This window comes from Trachurus japonicus, chromosome 21 (assembly GCF_045865225.1).
Source record: "Trachurus japonicus isolate A0001 chromosome 21, Traja_1.0".
NCBI lineage: Eukaryota > Metazoa > Chordata > Actinopteri > Carangiformes > Carangidae > Trachurus > Trachurus japonicus.
Window position 1 is genome coordinate 1818274 of NC_140927.1, and position 16250 is coordinate 1834523.

Genomic DNA, 16250 nt, shown 5'->3' on the forward strand with positions numbered 1-16250 from the left:
CAAAAGTATGATTTCTTGTTTTTTGTATCAAACAAATGTCAATATTAGACATAGATAACCTGAGTAAATACAGAATGCCATTTTTAAATGATGATTACATTTATTAGGGGAAAAAGTTATCCAAACCTACCTGGTCATGTGAAACAATAATTGTTAAATTATGAATTACCACATTTGTTTGGAACGCTGGGTTCAGTTTCACTCTCACCACGGCCTGATTACAACCAGAGCTGCTGATTCAAGAAATCACTTCAGTAGAACCCGTCTGGTAAAGTGAAGTAGGTCAAGAACAGATGAAAAAAAAAGTCACTGACATCTATTAGTCTTTGGAAGATGTACATCCTGCTATATCAGACGTGTACCAATACAGCATTTCATAAAGAGAACATCATACCAACAGTCAAACATTTGCTTTGCTGCTTCAGGACCTGGACGACTTGCGGTAAACGACTGAACCATAAATACTGCTCGCTACCTAAAGGAGAACGTCCGGCCATCAGTTCCTGACCTCAAGGTCAAACGCTCTTTGGTGTGTACATGTACGTCTCAAACTGTGATATGTATTTTATGTATATTTATTTGTCTAAGGCAGCTTTTACCATGCACTCGAATCCACAAGAAATGTCCCCTAGGGGACAATAAAGTTTATTCTAAGTCCACCTCTGAATGGCTTAAAAATAGAAGATTATGGAGAGGCCTAGTCAAAGTTTGGACTTCCCCACTGAGATGCTTGGCATGACCTTAAAAGGCTGTTCATGCTAAAAAATCCTCCAGTGAGGCTGAATGAAAACAATTGATTGATTTAAACTAATTGACTGAACTTGATTACCCAAGTTGCCCATGCTCTAATCCATTTTATGCATACAGGTCTCCCAAAGAAGACGCCTCAAGTAGCATCAAGTAGCATCAAATTATGAATAACTACCAAGTCTATAATTGATTAGATAAAGGTGGACTGAATTAAATGTATTTTGTAGTATGTCTTTCTGACCAATTTTGACAGTTTTATGGCACTTTTGCCTTGGTTTTGGTGCAGATACTGCACTTTGGCTTGGTATTAGCTACAGATACTGCACTTTGCCTTGGTTTTCCTACAATGGAATTATAGAGTAAATTATAGCTGCTGCGCAGCAATGGGTCGGGTCCGGGCTAATTTTGGCAAATTTAGGCTAATTCTGAGCAACAAACAGGAGAATAGGAAGACAGAACAGTTGACCATATAATGTTCAATTTGCACCAGTTGCGGATTGAACCCACAACCTCTGGAACCAAAGACCGTTGTCTATCACACTGAGCTAATTGACAAATGGCAGTTCAATAGTGGCTTCACAAATTGAGTAAGCCATTCACTGTCGTGTAGGCAGATTTGAAACCACAGTAAAAAGAAAAATCAGTTTTTGAGGTAAAATTCTGATATGTATTTGTCAAGCATCTACTATGAGTCTAAGATGTTAGGAGCCTTCGCACATGGTCCAGTCCAAGCTATTTGGATTTTTAAATTTAGAGGCTTGCTGTGATGCCACCATTAGGACAACTGTCTTGTGTTTCGTGTTGAGGACAACTGACTTTTTGATCTGTCATCATCATCATCATCATCGCCCTTGCTGGGTCTCGAACCCACAGCCTCTGACACCAAGAACCAGCTCCTAACTCGTTGAGCTAATTGGCTGGTAGTGAGACCTGCTGTGTAGCTTCATTTATCCACTCAGGTGAGTCAGTGCCCGGGCAGCTGTTGTCAAGGCAGATTTCAAAAAGTCAGAAATTCTATTATCTAAACAAAAATCTGTTAATACATAAATTGCATTTAGACAGCAAAATAGCTTGAGGACATCTGACATTTTGATCTGTCATCATCATCATCACCCTTGCTGGGTCTCGAACTCACAATCTCTGACACCAAGAACCAGCTCCTAACTCGCTGAGCTAATTGGCTGGTAGTGAGACCTGCTGTGTAGCTTCATTTATCCACTCAGGTGAGTCAGTGCCCGGGCAGCTGTTGTGATGAAATGGTCAAAATTTCAGAAATTCAGTCATCTAAACAAAAATCTGATAATACATAAATTGCATCTTGACAGCATGGAAATGTTGGTGATTTGTTTTTAATGATAAGTGTTTTGCTTCATAAGAGAAAATATGATGTTTATAAATTCCACTCTCACATTGACTGCAGTTGTTCCCATGAGAGCAGAATTCAAAATGTTCTCAAAAATTCAGTTTTTGAGATAAAATTCTGATATTTGCCAAACTTCATCAACCATGACTCCAGAATATTGTCATTTTTTTTCAGGAAGATTGAAAATGTATTTATCAAGAATTTGATGGTATATGTTTACAGTACTGTTTACAGTCAAACGTTTTCATGCACTGTAGGCTCAATTTTTGCTTAATCAAAAATCCGAGAAACAAGTTTTGTGGAGGACAGTCTGGAGATGCTCAAGTTTGGTGTCAATTGAGCAAAAATTGTGGGAGGAGATACATTTTAAAAGTTTTACAGTTATTGAAAAAAACAGAGTGATGGACTTCATAATTTGTAATAAGTTTAAGTGGACAAAAGTTTCAGCAGTATTGAGGCTACATTGTGGTGGTTTCAACACTGTAGCATCTACCGTTGGTTTGGTAGGAATTTTTAAAGCAGGACCCTAATTATAGAATGTAGGGAGTACAGTTACTCTTTGCAGATACTGCACTTTGCCTTGGTTTTACTCCAATGAAATTATAGAGTATATATAATTATAGAATGGAGGGAGTACAGTACTCTTTGCAGATACTGTACTTTGCCTTGGTTTCACAGTGCTTTTTTTTGGGATGGACAGCAAAATAAAAAAAAATCTAATAACTTAAAAAAAAAACCCCCAATAACTTTTAACTTTTTTTTTTAGCAGTACCAATATCAAATTCTACCAGATTAAAGAGAATATGCCACACTTTTGATTGGTCAAAAAATGTGACACTTGTCTGTAAATCTTTTGTGTTTACTTTAAAATGCTCTAATCTGAGTGGTAGCACCATCAGTCTAAAGACATTTGTGCCTCTGGCTTCCATCATGGCAGGAGTCCATCATGCTACTTTCTGATCTGCTTTGCATATGATGCTACATCAGAAACACTGACATGTTGTTATGAGTTTCATCTGTGAGAGCTCAAAGTGACTGATTATGTCAGATCATCAACTGAGCAAAAAGAAAAAACATCATTAGAAAAACACATCATGTTTTACTTATTTATTTTGTTACAAAATACACCAATGGTTCACTGGAGTACAATGTTAATCATGATGACAAGATGTGCACAGAACTTGTACAGTAAACATTTCTGACAAACCACAACATGGGTGCAAATGCATTTAATCATCATTATATTCAAACCACAGCTGCATTTAGTTGGTTTCCTCCTGGACATTCAATTTGAGAAATCTTTCTAAAAGTATTAGTCATCTCTCCCTGTGCACTGGTGAAACACTGCATATTAGTGGGCAAAAAAAATAGCATGTGGTGGTGTTTGCAGAAAAGTGAAGGTGATGCAGATGCTCCATATTACATAGGAGAGTTGTGTTGGGGACAATGTTAGATCCTGCCTGCTTTTTAAAGGAAAAATCCACCCTGAATAATTTTGTTTGGTGTTTTACATTTACATCTTTTCATTTTTCTCACCGTTATCATGGATAACACAATGTCTCATTGTGATGTTCACAACTACAGACTTTTCACAGCACAAAGATTTCTAGGTTTTTGTGGTCTTATGTTTTTTTTTATTTTTTTTTTTTTAAATTGTTGGTGATGACGATGTTATTTTTACTTGATCTGTAAAGCACTTTGTAACTGTGTTTTGAAAGGTGCTATACAAATAAAGTTTATTATTATTATTATTATTATTATTATTATTAATATTTCTCATTATGTCCTGGACTTGTTCCTTCACCAAGCCATTTGAATCATAAGGAGAAGTGAGTGACACACACTTCCTTTATCTGTATGCCAGCCAGGAAACAATTGAAAGTAAAAAAGTAAAAAATCATACACAGTGTCAGAACATGTGAGGGGGAATTTTTACTTGACATATTTTATCTGCATCTGTAACTGTATCAACTGTAAGTGTAAAAAAGCCACAAAAAGAGACTTGGATTAACTTTTTTCTGGCACTAGAGCTCATCACGTTGATAAATATTATACTCCTTTACACTGATCACTCCGTCTTTGTCCTGGTCATTCTTGTGGAATATATCAGCCATAACCTTCTCGTAGTAAGGCTCGTCTCGTGGCTTCCCTGATTTTTCAAAGTCCTGTTTCAAATATTCCTTCACCTGAAAATAAAGGAAAAATGTCATTAGTCACATTTACATTGTGCTTTTACAGCGCTCATCTGTTGATGTCTTCTATTTACACGTCATACTGTGTCATTCATAACAGGCCATTCACTTCCTTATCATCTGTTTAAGGTGCTAACAACAACCCAGATAAAAGCAGTAACATGACATTTTGGCAGCATATTTAACAACATTACATTCATTGTTTGATAATATCAGTAATTTAAATTATTCAATGTTGATTTGTAGTATTTATATTGTGAATATTATTGTGCAGCTGCATCACAGAGGAGGATGTAGATTGGTGTGGAGCAGGCACAGGCAAACTATGGCCCCGTCAAATATTGGTTCAAAATTGTCCAAATTAGACAGCAAACTGGATGGATGGATGGATGGATGGAAGGATGGATGGATGGATGGATGGATAGATGGATAGATGGATAGATGGATAGATGGATAGATGGATAGATGGATAGATGGATAGATGGATAGATGGATAGATAGATAGATAGATAGATAGATAGATAGAAAAAAAGACAGAGACAGGGAAAGAAAGAAAGAAGTAAAAAGACAGAGAAGGGCTAGAAAGAAAGAAAGAAAGAAAGAAAGAAAGAAAGAAAGAAAGAAAGAAAGAAAGAAAGAAAGAAAGAAAGAAAAGAAAAGAAAAGAAAGAAAGAACTACCCTTGTGGTCATTAGCCTATACATTAAAGTTACCTCATCCTTGGTGAGACTCTGATCCTTATCCAGGTCCATTTGTCTGAAGGCATCCACACTGCGTGGTCCCATGGTCACCGAGTAGACCTCCACCTCAAACACCACCGAGGCATTGGGCGGCACTGGATCTGATTCAGTGGAAGCAATACAAACAAAGCATTAAAGTTATGTCATAATCACAACTTATTATCTTACTTACAACTAGAAAGCGCTTGGAGAGCTCAGACGTCCTTAAATGTCAAAGTCGAACAGCACACACCAGAGAGAAAAATCGTATTCATCATGAATGATTCTGATCTCCCCTAAATTGGATTGGGTTCTTCCCTGACAAGTTCGATGCTGATTGGTTCAGCACTTTAATCCTGCTGATAAAAAAACTAACCAAAAGACCAACAAACAGACACAAGTGAAAATTGAAACTTCTATTTTATCATGTCCAGCTTTATACTGTCAGATTTAGCGATGAACTGAACTATGTATTCTTCTATTCTTGTATTTTTTCTATTTTAATCTTCATTGTATTATGTAACAAATATTATGATTATGGACCACAGGAAGACTGGCTGGTTGTCTAATGGGGATCCATGTAACAAATAAATAATAATAAAATAAACAGCTAATAAACACACAAATGAAAAAAAATACAAACAAAAAAACATTTGGTTTTAATATCAAACCATGTGAGTGACTTTATAGTTTGGAAAAAAGTATTATAACTAGAGCAATGTGCAGTTATAAGGTTCTTACTTTTTAATGAGAAGAGAAGAGAGAAAAACTGACTGTGTATCAGCAGCAAATGTATTCATGCTCAGCAAAACCAGTTTCTCCAGAGACAAAGAATGAGATCAAAGTAAAAACAAAGGCAAACCTGAAATGCAGACCACAGGCCAGGCAACGCCACCGTCAGATCATACCGCAGTGCATGAATGACCATCAGCACGGAGAGGTTTGAGGAAAGAGTTGTTAGTTTTCTTTCTTTTAGTTTAGTTTGTTTAGTATTTTTTGAAAGAGCTCCAATGCATGCAGGACAGAGAGAAACCCAGCAAAGACCTTTCACCCTCTGAGCATGCTCACAGTAGGCCCACATGCCATGGGCAGATGAGTAGCAGACACTGCGAGGGGTGTGATGCCATTTCAACTAAAGTGCTGTGAAAAGAAAAACAAGACAGAATGAAGGTAGTTCTTCTATTTAAAGGATAATTACCGTTTTTTACAATATGGACCTTATTTCTAGCATAAAATACGATCATTTACTCACCCAGATAACTTTGGTGTCATTACAAGTCGTTCCGATGAAATTAGATTCAGCCGAGAGCCGCGTATATCCATATAATGTGAGTCTACAGGGCAGCAGAATGCAGCCTCTAAATAACACATTATCTGCCGCGAAACTTGTTCATTCACCAATATTTTGTTATGATACGCTAGTGCTATTCTCCTCTGAGTCCGGGGTTAGCTGTTATCAACATCAGGGGTCTGTAGGTTGACCTACTAACCTCTGACCTGGATGATGTCATCTCCGAGCGCTGAGCAACTCATTCTAATAATAATATATATATTCCTATATAATAATAGGAATTCGGGTCGATTTTTACTGATGGGCGGACGTTCTCCTATAGGTCAACCTACAGACCCCGGATGTTGATAACAGCTAACCCCGGACTCAGAGGGGAATAGCACTAGCCTATCATAACTAAATATTGGTGAATGAACGAGTTTCGGGGCAGATAATGTGTTATTTAGAGGCTGCATTCCGCTGCCCTGTAGACTCACATTATACGGATATACGTGGCTCTCGGCTGGATCTAATTTCGTCGAAACGACTTGTAATGACACCAAAGTTATCTGGGTGAGTAAATGATCTTATTTTATGCTAGAAATAAGGTCCAGAATGTAAAAAAACGGTAATTATCCTTTAAAACAGCATCATACAGATAGTAGTTCATTTATGAGACTACATAAGGACAGTGGACATATACAGTAGATCTGATGGATGCCCATTTCCATTTATTTCCTATGTTGCACATACTGTAAGGCAGTGTTTTTCAACCTTGGGGTCAGGACCCCACATGCGGTCGTCTGAAATTCAAATGGGCGTCGCCTGAAATGTCTAGTATTGATAAAAAAAAATACTGATAAAAATATGTTTCTAACTAATTATTATTCCTTTTAAAATTATGATTAATAACACCACACACAATCTTACTATATTCTGTACTTTCACGTTCTTGAATATAAATCGAGTTGCAGCATAAATTGCATAAATGCAGCATATAAAAATATCTGAGCTGGCGCCCCGTCTCCTGGGGCTCTGAGAAAACAAACTGTAAATTGAACTGAGGTGAGGATGTTTTTCAGAGTCTGTGGTGAAAGATGCCAGTGAGATCATGCGAAACCAGTGTTTCCTGAGCTAATACCATTTTTCTGCTTCTTGTGCATAATGTCTATTTTCTAAAATTTGACTTTTTCCCCAGTCTCTAGATAGATTTACTCACGTTTGCCTTTTTCTCCAAACGCCAGGGCAGGTGGGACAGTTATCTTTCGTTTCTCTCCAGGACACATGTCCATTATTCCAATATCCAGACCCTTGATGACTTGTCCCACGCCCAACACAAACCACTGAGGATGCCCTGTTTTGTCCGATCGACTGAAATAGAAATAACTCATATAATGGACACATTTTCATACAGGTCAAAAAGCAGGATTGACTACAATTCCCAGTATCCAGAGTCCCTATACCCATTTATCAACAAACATGCATGTCATACTGTAATAAGGGTTTTCCCACTTAAAAACACACATTAGAACACAACATCTCTGAATGGTATTATATTATATTACATTATTATATTATAGTATTTTCCTCTTTCCTCCGTTTTTTAATGATGATTTCATGGATAAGCTTTCCAAACCTACGTGAAAAAGTATTCCCCCACCCCTTATCTTATTGTGCCACCCTCTGCAATCAAGCGTTTGCGATAACTGTGAATGCTCTTTCACATCTGCAGAATTGTTTTAATTCAGCCACATTAGAGGGTTTTTGAGCATGAACGGCCTTTTTAAGGTCGTGCCACAGCATCTCAGTGGTATTTAAGTCCAGACTTTGACTAGGCCACTCCAAAACCTTCATTTTCTTTTTTTTTTAAAGCCATTCAGAGGTGAACTTGGACAGACGTGGGTTTTCGATCGTTGTCCTGCTGCAGAACCAAAGAGCGTTCGACCTTGAGGTCAGGAACTGATGGGCGGACGTTCTCCTATAGGATTTTCTGGTAGAGAGCAGAATTCATAGTTCCGTCACTTACTGCAAGTCATCCAAGTCCTGAAGCAGCAAAGCAGCCCCAGACCATCACACTACCACCACCATGATTGACTTCCTATGAAATGCTGTTAGTTTTACGCCAGATACTGTATAACAGGACCACATTTGCCAAAAAACTCAACTTTTGTCCCAGCAGCCAGCTAAATATTTTCCTGTCAGTCTTCACCAAGATGCTTTTGGCAAATATGAGACGAGCCTTTGTGATCTTTTTGCACAGCAGTGGTTTTTACCCTGGAACTCTACAATAGATGCCATTTTTGCTCCGTCTCTTTTTTATAGTTGAACCATGAACAGGCCTGCAGGTCTTTAGAAGTTGTTCTGGGTTCTTTGTGACCTCCTGGATGAGTTGTCAGTGGTCTGGCCACTCCTGGGAAGGTCCATCACCACCATTCCATGTTTTCTCTTTTTGTTGATAAAGGCTCTCACTGTGGTTCACTGGAACCTCAAAGCTTTAGAAATGACTTATAGATGTCAGTGACTTTGTTTTTTCATCTGTTCTTGACTTTCTTCATGGCGTGTTGCATTTTGAGATCTTTTAGCCTACTTCACTTTGTCAGGCAAGGTCTAGGCTACCGAAGTGACCATCAGCAATCAGGCCATGGTGAGAGTGAAATCTACAGTATCTCAGCTTTACAAAAAATGTATCACAGTTAATTCATAATTTAACAAGGGGGGCAATTACGTTTGCATATGGCCAGGTAGGTTTGGATAGCTTTTTCCCCTAATAAATGAAATCATCATTTAAAAATTTGCATTGACCCAGGTTATCTCTACACTGATGATCTGAAACAATCAAGTGTGACAATTTATGCAAAACATATGACATCAGGAAGGGATACTTTTTCCACAGAAATGTACATAATGTTTACTTTTAAAACAGAAGATCAGCTTGTATTTCATCAATCGACTGCAGTTCAGTTCCCTGCAACCCACCCACCTGCAGTAGAACTGGGAACCATCTTTGGCGAGGAACCCATCGTAGTGGAGGTTTATCAGGTCGCCCTTCTTACTCTTTGGATCGCACTGCTCGGGTTTAAACAAAACCTCGATCTTGACCTCGCCGTCCTGATCATTTGCTGCGACCCAGACGCCCTGAGAACTGAGCTGTGAGCAGACAAAGAGGCACAGTGTGCAGCTCACCAACTTCCACATCATGCCGCTGTGTATTCGTGGCAACTTGTGAAAAGTGACGTTTGAACACACTGGAGGACGTGGAGAGCTGCTGCAGTCACTGTGCTTCCCTGAGCTCAGTCTGTCAGGCCGAAAGCTGCTTTCCAGCGTCAGTCTGCTTCAGTCATGTGTGGGGCGAACCAGGGCCTGAAGTCCACCTGACAGACTAAACTGAGGGCAAAGTAAACCTATAATTCAATCACATTAGATTACAGTCCCACCTTCTTTATACAGTGAGTCCCACTGACTGTTTCCACTAATGACAGTGGAGGTGGAAAATATGGAAAATATGTCAAAAATGTGAAAAACATACGTATTAATTGTGTAAATCTAAAAGCCTCAGCGTGAAATAGATCCAATGAACTAATACATTATTGCTTTTGAAAACTTGATTTTACTTGATGTAACTGTATAAATACAGTTTTATTAAGTTACAACAGTGCAACATAATAATATGATATAGACATATAAATGTTGCAAATTGTGACAGTAGCATGTGAGAGTTCAAGTTCAGTTTCAATTTGCCTTCCCAGTGTATAATAATAATAGCATTAATAAAGATCTCAACTAAGATTTTATTTTTTAAAGATTGGATGTTTTAAATAAAGAATTACATTTTTTAAATAGGTCATAGGATCTCATGACAGCCAGGCGGCCATTATTTCTTTGTAGACAATATGATTTAAAGCACTGTAATTAATACACCACATAGGTTTACCGGCGCTGTAGGCTATGTAAAAGTCAGAGCTAACTGGTTAATCATCCTACTGTTGAGAAGAAAAGACCCACATCAGGAGTTGACAGACACGAACATCAGCCAATGGAGAGCTTGAATGCCTCATAAATTATTCTCGACCGCCTACGTCACTACGTTTCCACCAATGGCAGCGTACGTGGGCGTGAGCGCGTTGCCGGTATTTGTTGGCCTCCTGGCGTCTGTGAGTCATCGTCAGACAGTCATCGTGGTCGCAGTCGCATCTGAACAGCTCTACACTTGCTACCGGTCATTTGGAAACACGACTTTCTCTCTAATTGACTGACAGGATTGAGATGTTACAGTTTAGGTTCTCGACAGTGCTGAAGGAGTTGTTTGAAACCACCCTCAAGCGTCCCTTGCCCGGCTGTAGACAGAAGACCTGGTTGCCCAACCGCCACTGCTGCTTCGGCACCACCTCCGTTGATGCCCGGGCCGTGTCGACCCAGCTGAAGCTCCTCCATGCCGCCGCCGCTCACCGCCCGCCGCTCCGCACCGCGCCCCTCGCCGCCCCGCGCCGCTCCTACTGCGCGAAGACCGAAGGCGCGGTGGTCGTGGACGAGCAGCTGAAGAAGGATGGAGGAGGAGGAGGAGGAGGAGGAGGCGGCGGCGGCGGCGAAGCAGCGGCCAGCGACGACAAGTAGGTTTCAGTGCAGCGGGGCAAACCTAGTCAGTGATGTGACGGTACGACCGGCGTTTTCTGGCGAGTCATGACGCAGACAGGCGCGAGCGGATGTAACGTTGCTCTCCGGGCGCCTCAAACACTGTCGTCGACTAACGAAGCGGTTAATTACCTCTTTCATTCAAACAGCTCGCACACGTGTTGCTAATTGACTCAATAACCTAACGCACTTGTGTGTAACAATGCTCTGTCAGAACACAGCTAATGTGTGGCCTGATAACAGCGGCTGCCCCAGCCATGTGGGGCTTGTTCAGCCTCCGGTGGCTTCGTGCCAAGAAGCTATATAAATACAAGTCCTTCAGATACCGGCAGGCAGCAACTTAACCCAGAGCTAATCAGGGGCTCAGGTAGCCATGGCTGGTTTTCAGCAGTAGGCGAGGAGGAAAAGGCTGGTGAGAGAAGGCGCAGCGTGGTGCAGCGGTTTAGTAAGTGAAACGTCACTGGGCCTGTTCTCAGGTCAAGGCTGAGGTGAAGGGTAAAACATCCACCTCCATTTTTAAGGAGCTTAAAGGTAGAAAATGAAAACAAATTCAACCCTAATACCGTCACAGTGCAGTCAGACAGCTAAAGGATGATTGATTTGTATGTTGTTGGTTATAAGAGTGAGTGCTGCCTGAGGGGCTTCTAGTGGTTTCTACAGTGACCTCCCTCCCACAGCTGGAGGGGCTGATCCAGAGTCAGACCACTGACACTGTGATGCCTGTCCTCTGGTTGAACAGTTTGTGATAGGAAGTGGAGAACAAAAAATTTCCAGAATAGCATTTGTGACTTCATTTTAAACTGCTCCTAAATGGGGGCATTTTGCCGCTAAATTTTGTTTTTTTTTTTATGTCTATTTGCGCATTTGCAACCAGTAAAATTAGCTGTTTTGACTCAAAGACTCTGGACTCTCTCATTACCGGTGTCAGGACAATGTGTGTGAGGATCATGAATGAAAAGGAAATGTGAATATGTGCTTTGCGAGTCTATTTACAGTGTGCAACCCTAAATTTTATGCTTACACTCCAGAAATTTTAAGTTAGGGGGCCACATGACTGTGCTCATACAGTAGTAAGAAGAGTTTGTCTGGAGCCCTGTAGTTCACTGAACAGTAATGAATACAGAATAGTAATGTAAGGGAGTATGCAAAACCTTTGTGCATATATTTGCTCTGCTTGTCATGCCTCAACGTATAGTCATGAAACCTCAGCCAGTGAAATGTGTGTTTAGTTTTTCTGCTGCTATTTGCAGAGCTCTCCTCCTGTGACATGACAACCATGTTTGAATGCTTTTTTAGTAAAAAGCCTGGTGCTGATGTTTATGCAGTCAGTTGATAAGTGAGTGAAGATTGCGTCAGCGTGAATTCCTTCTTTCATCGTTGCATGATAGCTAATGCAATGCTTCAAATTATGATTTTCTAGCAGAAACTAGACCCAGTTTTGCTCAGTTGACATATTCAAATAGCCCCGTTGTTTCAGTTTTCTCTTGACATAGATGAAACTGGTGGTTTTGAAAAAATACTGAGATCTCTTTTCACCACTGTCTGATTTAAATGATCCATATCAGCCGACGACGCAGTCCATGTGTTTCCCTTCCAAGGGAGTTTTTTTTAATGATCTCACCACTGCCAAAAATCACAGAGATATTTCCTGACCTAGAAATGAGCGCAGACAAGGATGGGGCGGCGTCATCAGTGAGGGGCTGGATTTGCTCTGCCGCTGTAAATGGCGCACTGCTATCACATAAGCAGAGTCTTCTCTAGGTCAGTAGCTTTGCAGTCTATAATAACCCTTTCCCACTGAAGCAACTTCTCCAAACACACCATGTAGTCTTTCTGCCCACTTGTACTCTCCTTATGATTTTGAGACAAATTACCAGAACCACAGTCCCACACTTCTCAGGAAGTGATATCAAATACAAGGTTAAGGTCAGCAAGAAGTCCAGACCATCATTGGTGTGTCAGAGATTCTATAAAACGTGGAAACGCAGCGAAGAACCAGCTCATGGTGCAGGAGGCTCCACGATACAGGTTATGTTTCTGCAGCGTACGTGGCTACGCACAGGAATGCTGCTTCTGTCTGATCCTGCCGCGTAGCTGGCGATACGTCAATGAGCCTCCGGGCCATTGCAACACAAACATCTCTGCACCGAGCCTGTACTGACTTAGTACGAGACAGAAAACAGGGTAAACAAAGCGAGTGTCTTCAGCACAGCCTCACATGTTCACATGCTCAGGGTGACACCGTGTCAGTTAGTAAATGGGATCAGACCTGTGACTCATATTTTGTGGGTCGGAGGAGCTTTGTGGGTACATTTTAGGGATGTTGTGTCACACTGGTGATGATGACTCATGAGATAAACCACAGAAGGAAACGTGATTAGTGACCTAAAGTCCCAAATGTGTTGCACTGAAAAACATGTGGGCAAATCTCTCTGATTCCTCTCATTCTGATATCCAGCCAGTTGTTTACATATTTGTGACGCTGTGAGGTTTAGCCTCCAAACGGTGGACTGAGCTGTATCACTGGAGCCGTTGCCTGCTATAACTGACAGGAAAGCACAGCGCTATATCCGTTACCTCAAGGCCTCGTAGAAACGTCAAACAATTAGAGCTTCCTTGGCTCACAGCCATCTACCTTGAGCAAATTATGGGATCAGTTACAGCTTTGAGCGGAGGCTAGTTGAGGTTAATGTGTCAGAAACAGACAAACGACAGTTTGTTGCATTGTTGTACACATGACGGAGAAACAAATGGGTGTTAAGGGCACATATTATGGAAATATCACTTTTTGAAGGCTCTTTAACATATATTTGGGTGTTTGTCTTGTCTTCCGGCCCCCAAAATGTGAGAAAAATCTGTAATGTTTACGCTCCCTATAGGTTGAAATTCATGTGGTTTTACAAGCTGTTCCCTCAGTTGTCTTCCAGTGATGTAACTAGGTTTTAAATTTGCACAACTCCACCCCTACCTGGTACCAGTAGAAGGGGCGGGGCAAGCAGTGGTTCATTTGCATTTAAAGGGACAGGCACTGAAACCAGCCGTTCTGAACAGGGCTGTTGTGAGAGGATGAAAAGAGCTGTGATGTTTGATCCTTGGGGTATTTTGACCAAAGAATGTCACAGTCATGTCTTTAAGGCACCTGGGAACTATTTTAATTTGTGGAAAAGGGGGCATAATGTCTCCTTTAATGTCGAACAAACTGCTTACTGATGTCACTGATGTGAGGTAATGAAGTGTGTTACCATACCTTGACCACTGACATTTGAAGTGACCTGAGTAAGTGCTGTATAAATAATAAAACAGTGCAGCGAGCCCACCGAATCTGTATCTAGAGCAGAAATAGATTTTTTTCTTTAAAACAAAGCTCAGTCTTTACCTTGTATCCAGGAAACTCTGAGTGTTGTGCTGATGCCAATGAGCAGTCGGCCAGAGGCAAAAGGCCTGAACCATGTGCCTGTGAAGGGGAAGCGCTTTTTTTTTTTTTTCCCAATGTACAAATGTTTGGATGAACAAGGTGTTCCAGTCTGAATTCACACACCTGAGCCGTTTTTGTGCAGTTGACCCACACTCTGTGCTGCATCTGCTCATTTTAGCTTTAGCTCTTGTTGGCTGGACACAAGTGAGAAAATCCAGCAGACAAGCCACAGGATTATGTGATATGGATATGTGTTAATTCATCCATCTGCCCCGTCGTGCAGGAGGAAGCTGTCCGTCAGTATCTGACAGATGAAGCTCACTCGCAGCATGAGTCATCGTCACTCTCCGGGCCAACTTTTCCAAACGGCAACAGAGGCTCACTGTGTTTTGGTCCAGACACAATCCTGACTGACTCTACTAGCTGCCATGTAGGGCTGGTAAGAATCAATGACACTGTACTGTCAACAGGATTGTTAATAATGTTCAGAAATAGAAACAAATAAGGTGGCACCATAAGGCAATTTGCCTTATGAGCTTTAAACAGAAAATATTTGGTAAGTGCCCCTTTAATTCCCCAAATACCTCCTTATTTACCTTCATATTTTCTGCAGTGGCTGCACAAAGTGCTGCCATGTGGCCCCCTTAGCACATTTTTAGCTGCACAAACGCAAACATGCTTGTCTGGTTTCAGAGAGCGTGTTGGTGGTTAATGAGCTTTTCACAAACACTGAAATCATTTCTCAGTCTCACTCGCAGCAGCAATCAGCCTCGTTTCACTAACGAACCACTGTTGGTTCACGGTGGTAAACATGGTCACGATGCGTACGGCCACCTGCGACGCAGTTCGGCGGCTGCCTTGTGACTCTGCGTCCGGCTTGTTGACTCTGCTGAATGGAAGTGGTGTTTCGGTGACAGATGCCCGGTCGATAAGAGTCTCTTTAAAATTAGGCACGCCTGACAGACAGCATTTTAGGCAATCTTCATTTTGTGTGCTCTCGTTCAACCGCGGTTACCTTGGTTGTACGTCGAGTGTTTACTCTGCGGGGAGCAGAAGGTGAGCCAAAAGGAGAGGGAGGAGAGGGAGTGGAGGCAGGGAGGAGGTGCTGACTGAAAATCCTGGAATTTGAAACGCTGATGTGGAGTTGGATCAGCAGCAGAGAGTCTGTCCACTCTGTGAAGCTTCAGTTTGATGTGAGGCTTCACATAGTGTCAGGCTTGGCTTTTCACTTGGACAAGTTGCGACCTGCACATTCACCACGCTATGAGATAATAACGGAACGTTATGAGATGTTGTTGTTTTCGAGGCAAATGCAGAGACTGCTTGTCGGAAAACTGACGCTGATGCACGTTCCCGTCATGAATTTACCTATGAAAACAACTCCGTCTTGTAACGTTCCATTATTATCTCATAGCGTGGTGAATTTATCCACCAGAGAGCCGGTGCATATTCTCATTTGCCCAGGTCATAGTATTTCAAAGGAGGTTAAATCGAAAGCAACTGGACTTAGTTATTTGGTCTCCACCAGAGCGTTTTGGAGTTGTTGGATTGTGTATTTGATGAGTTTGATGAGGGAAACCAAGAAATCTCATTAGCCTCCATACTAGTGTAGCTCTGAGCAGCTCGTGGCTCTGCTCCGCCATTCTAAAAACAGCTTGCACCGACAATTAAAGATAACGAACCTACTCCTAAAACTATAGGGACTATGGCAATGGGCCAATTTGCCAACATGTTGAACTATCCTCGGTTGTATCGTATTGCCTCATTGCTGGAAAGTGGGATTGTTGAAGATGTTTCATGGCTGCATTGAACCCACCCACTCAGTGTTTCCCCACTGATGACGCTGCAGCCCACTGTTTTCCACTCAAGCAACAACAAATGCTGCTTGTTCCTTTCATGGGATCTTTTCCAGG

At 41.3% G+C, this 16250-nt stretch overlaps 2 protein-coding genes across 5 annotated transcripts in view; one reads left to right on the forward strand and one right to left on the reverse strand.

Moving 5' to 3' along the window:
- Positions 1-4017: 4017 nt before the first annotated feature.
- On the reverse strand, positions 4018-9531 carry fkbp7 (FKBP prolyl isomerase 7). The gene is made up of 4 exons (XM_085765682.1): positions 9274-9531; positions 7513-7664; positions 5018-5145; positions 4018-4299 (listed from the first exon to the last, which is right to left on the reverse strand). Exons 1-4 carry the CDS (start codon positions 9489-9491, stop codon positions 4138-4140), a joined length of 660 nt encoding a protein of 219 aa, XP_085621808.1. The 5' UTR covers positions 9492-9531; the 3' UTR covers positions 4018-4137.
- Positions 9532-10454: 923 nt separating this feature from the next.
- The window catches only part of glsb (glutaminase b), a 42947-nt gene continuing 37151 nt past the window's right edge, over positions 10455-16250 (forward strand). For all 4 annotated transcript variants that reach the window (XM_085764902.1, XM_085764903.1, XM_085764904.1 and 1 more), the window contains exon 1: positions 10455-10900. In XM_085764902.1, the coding sequence (XP_085621028.1) occupies positions 10557-10900 (344 nt within the window). In that variant the 5' untranslated portion in view covers positions 10455-10556. The remainder of the gene's footprint in view (positions 10901-16250) is intronic.

What these genes read in the sequence shown, in the direction of transcription:
- fkbp7 (XM_085765682.1), bottom strand. Translation starts at nt 9,491, where the DNA reads ATGATGTGGAAGTTGGTGAGCTGCACACTGTGCCTCTTTGTCTGCTCA. An exon ending in GGTTCCCAGTTCTACTGCAG is followed by an intron (nt 7,665 to 9,273) that starts GTGGGTGGGTTG and finishes TTTCTATTTCAG; the next exon opens with TCGATCGGACAAAACAGGGC. An exon ending in GTTTGGAGAAAAAGGCAAAC is followed by an intron (nt 5,146 to 7,512) that starts GTGAGTAAATCT and finishes CCACTGAATCAG; the next exon opens with ATCCAGTGCCGCCCAATGCC.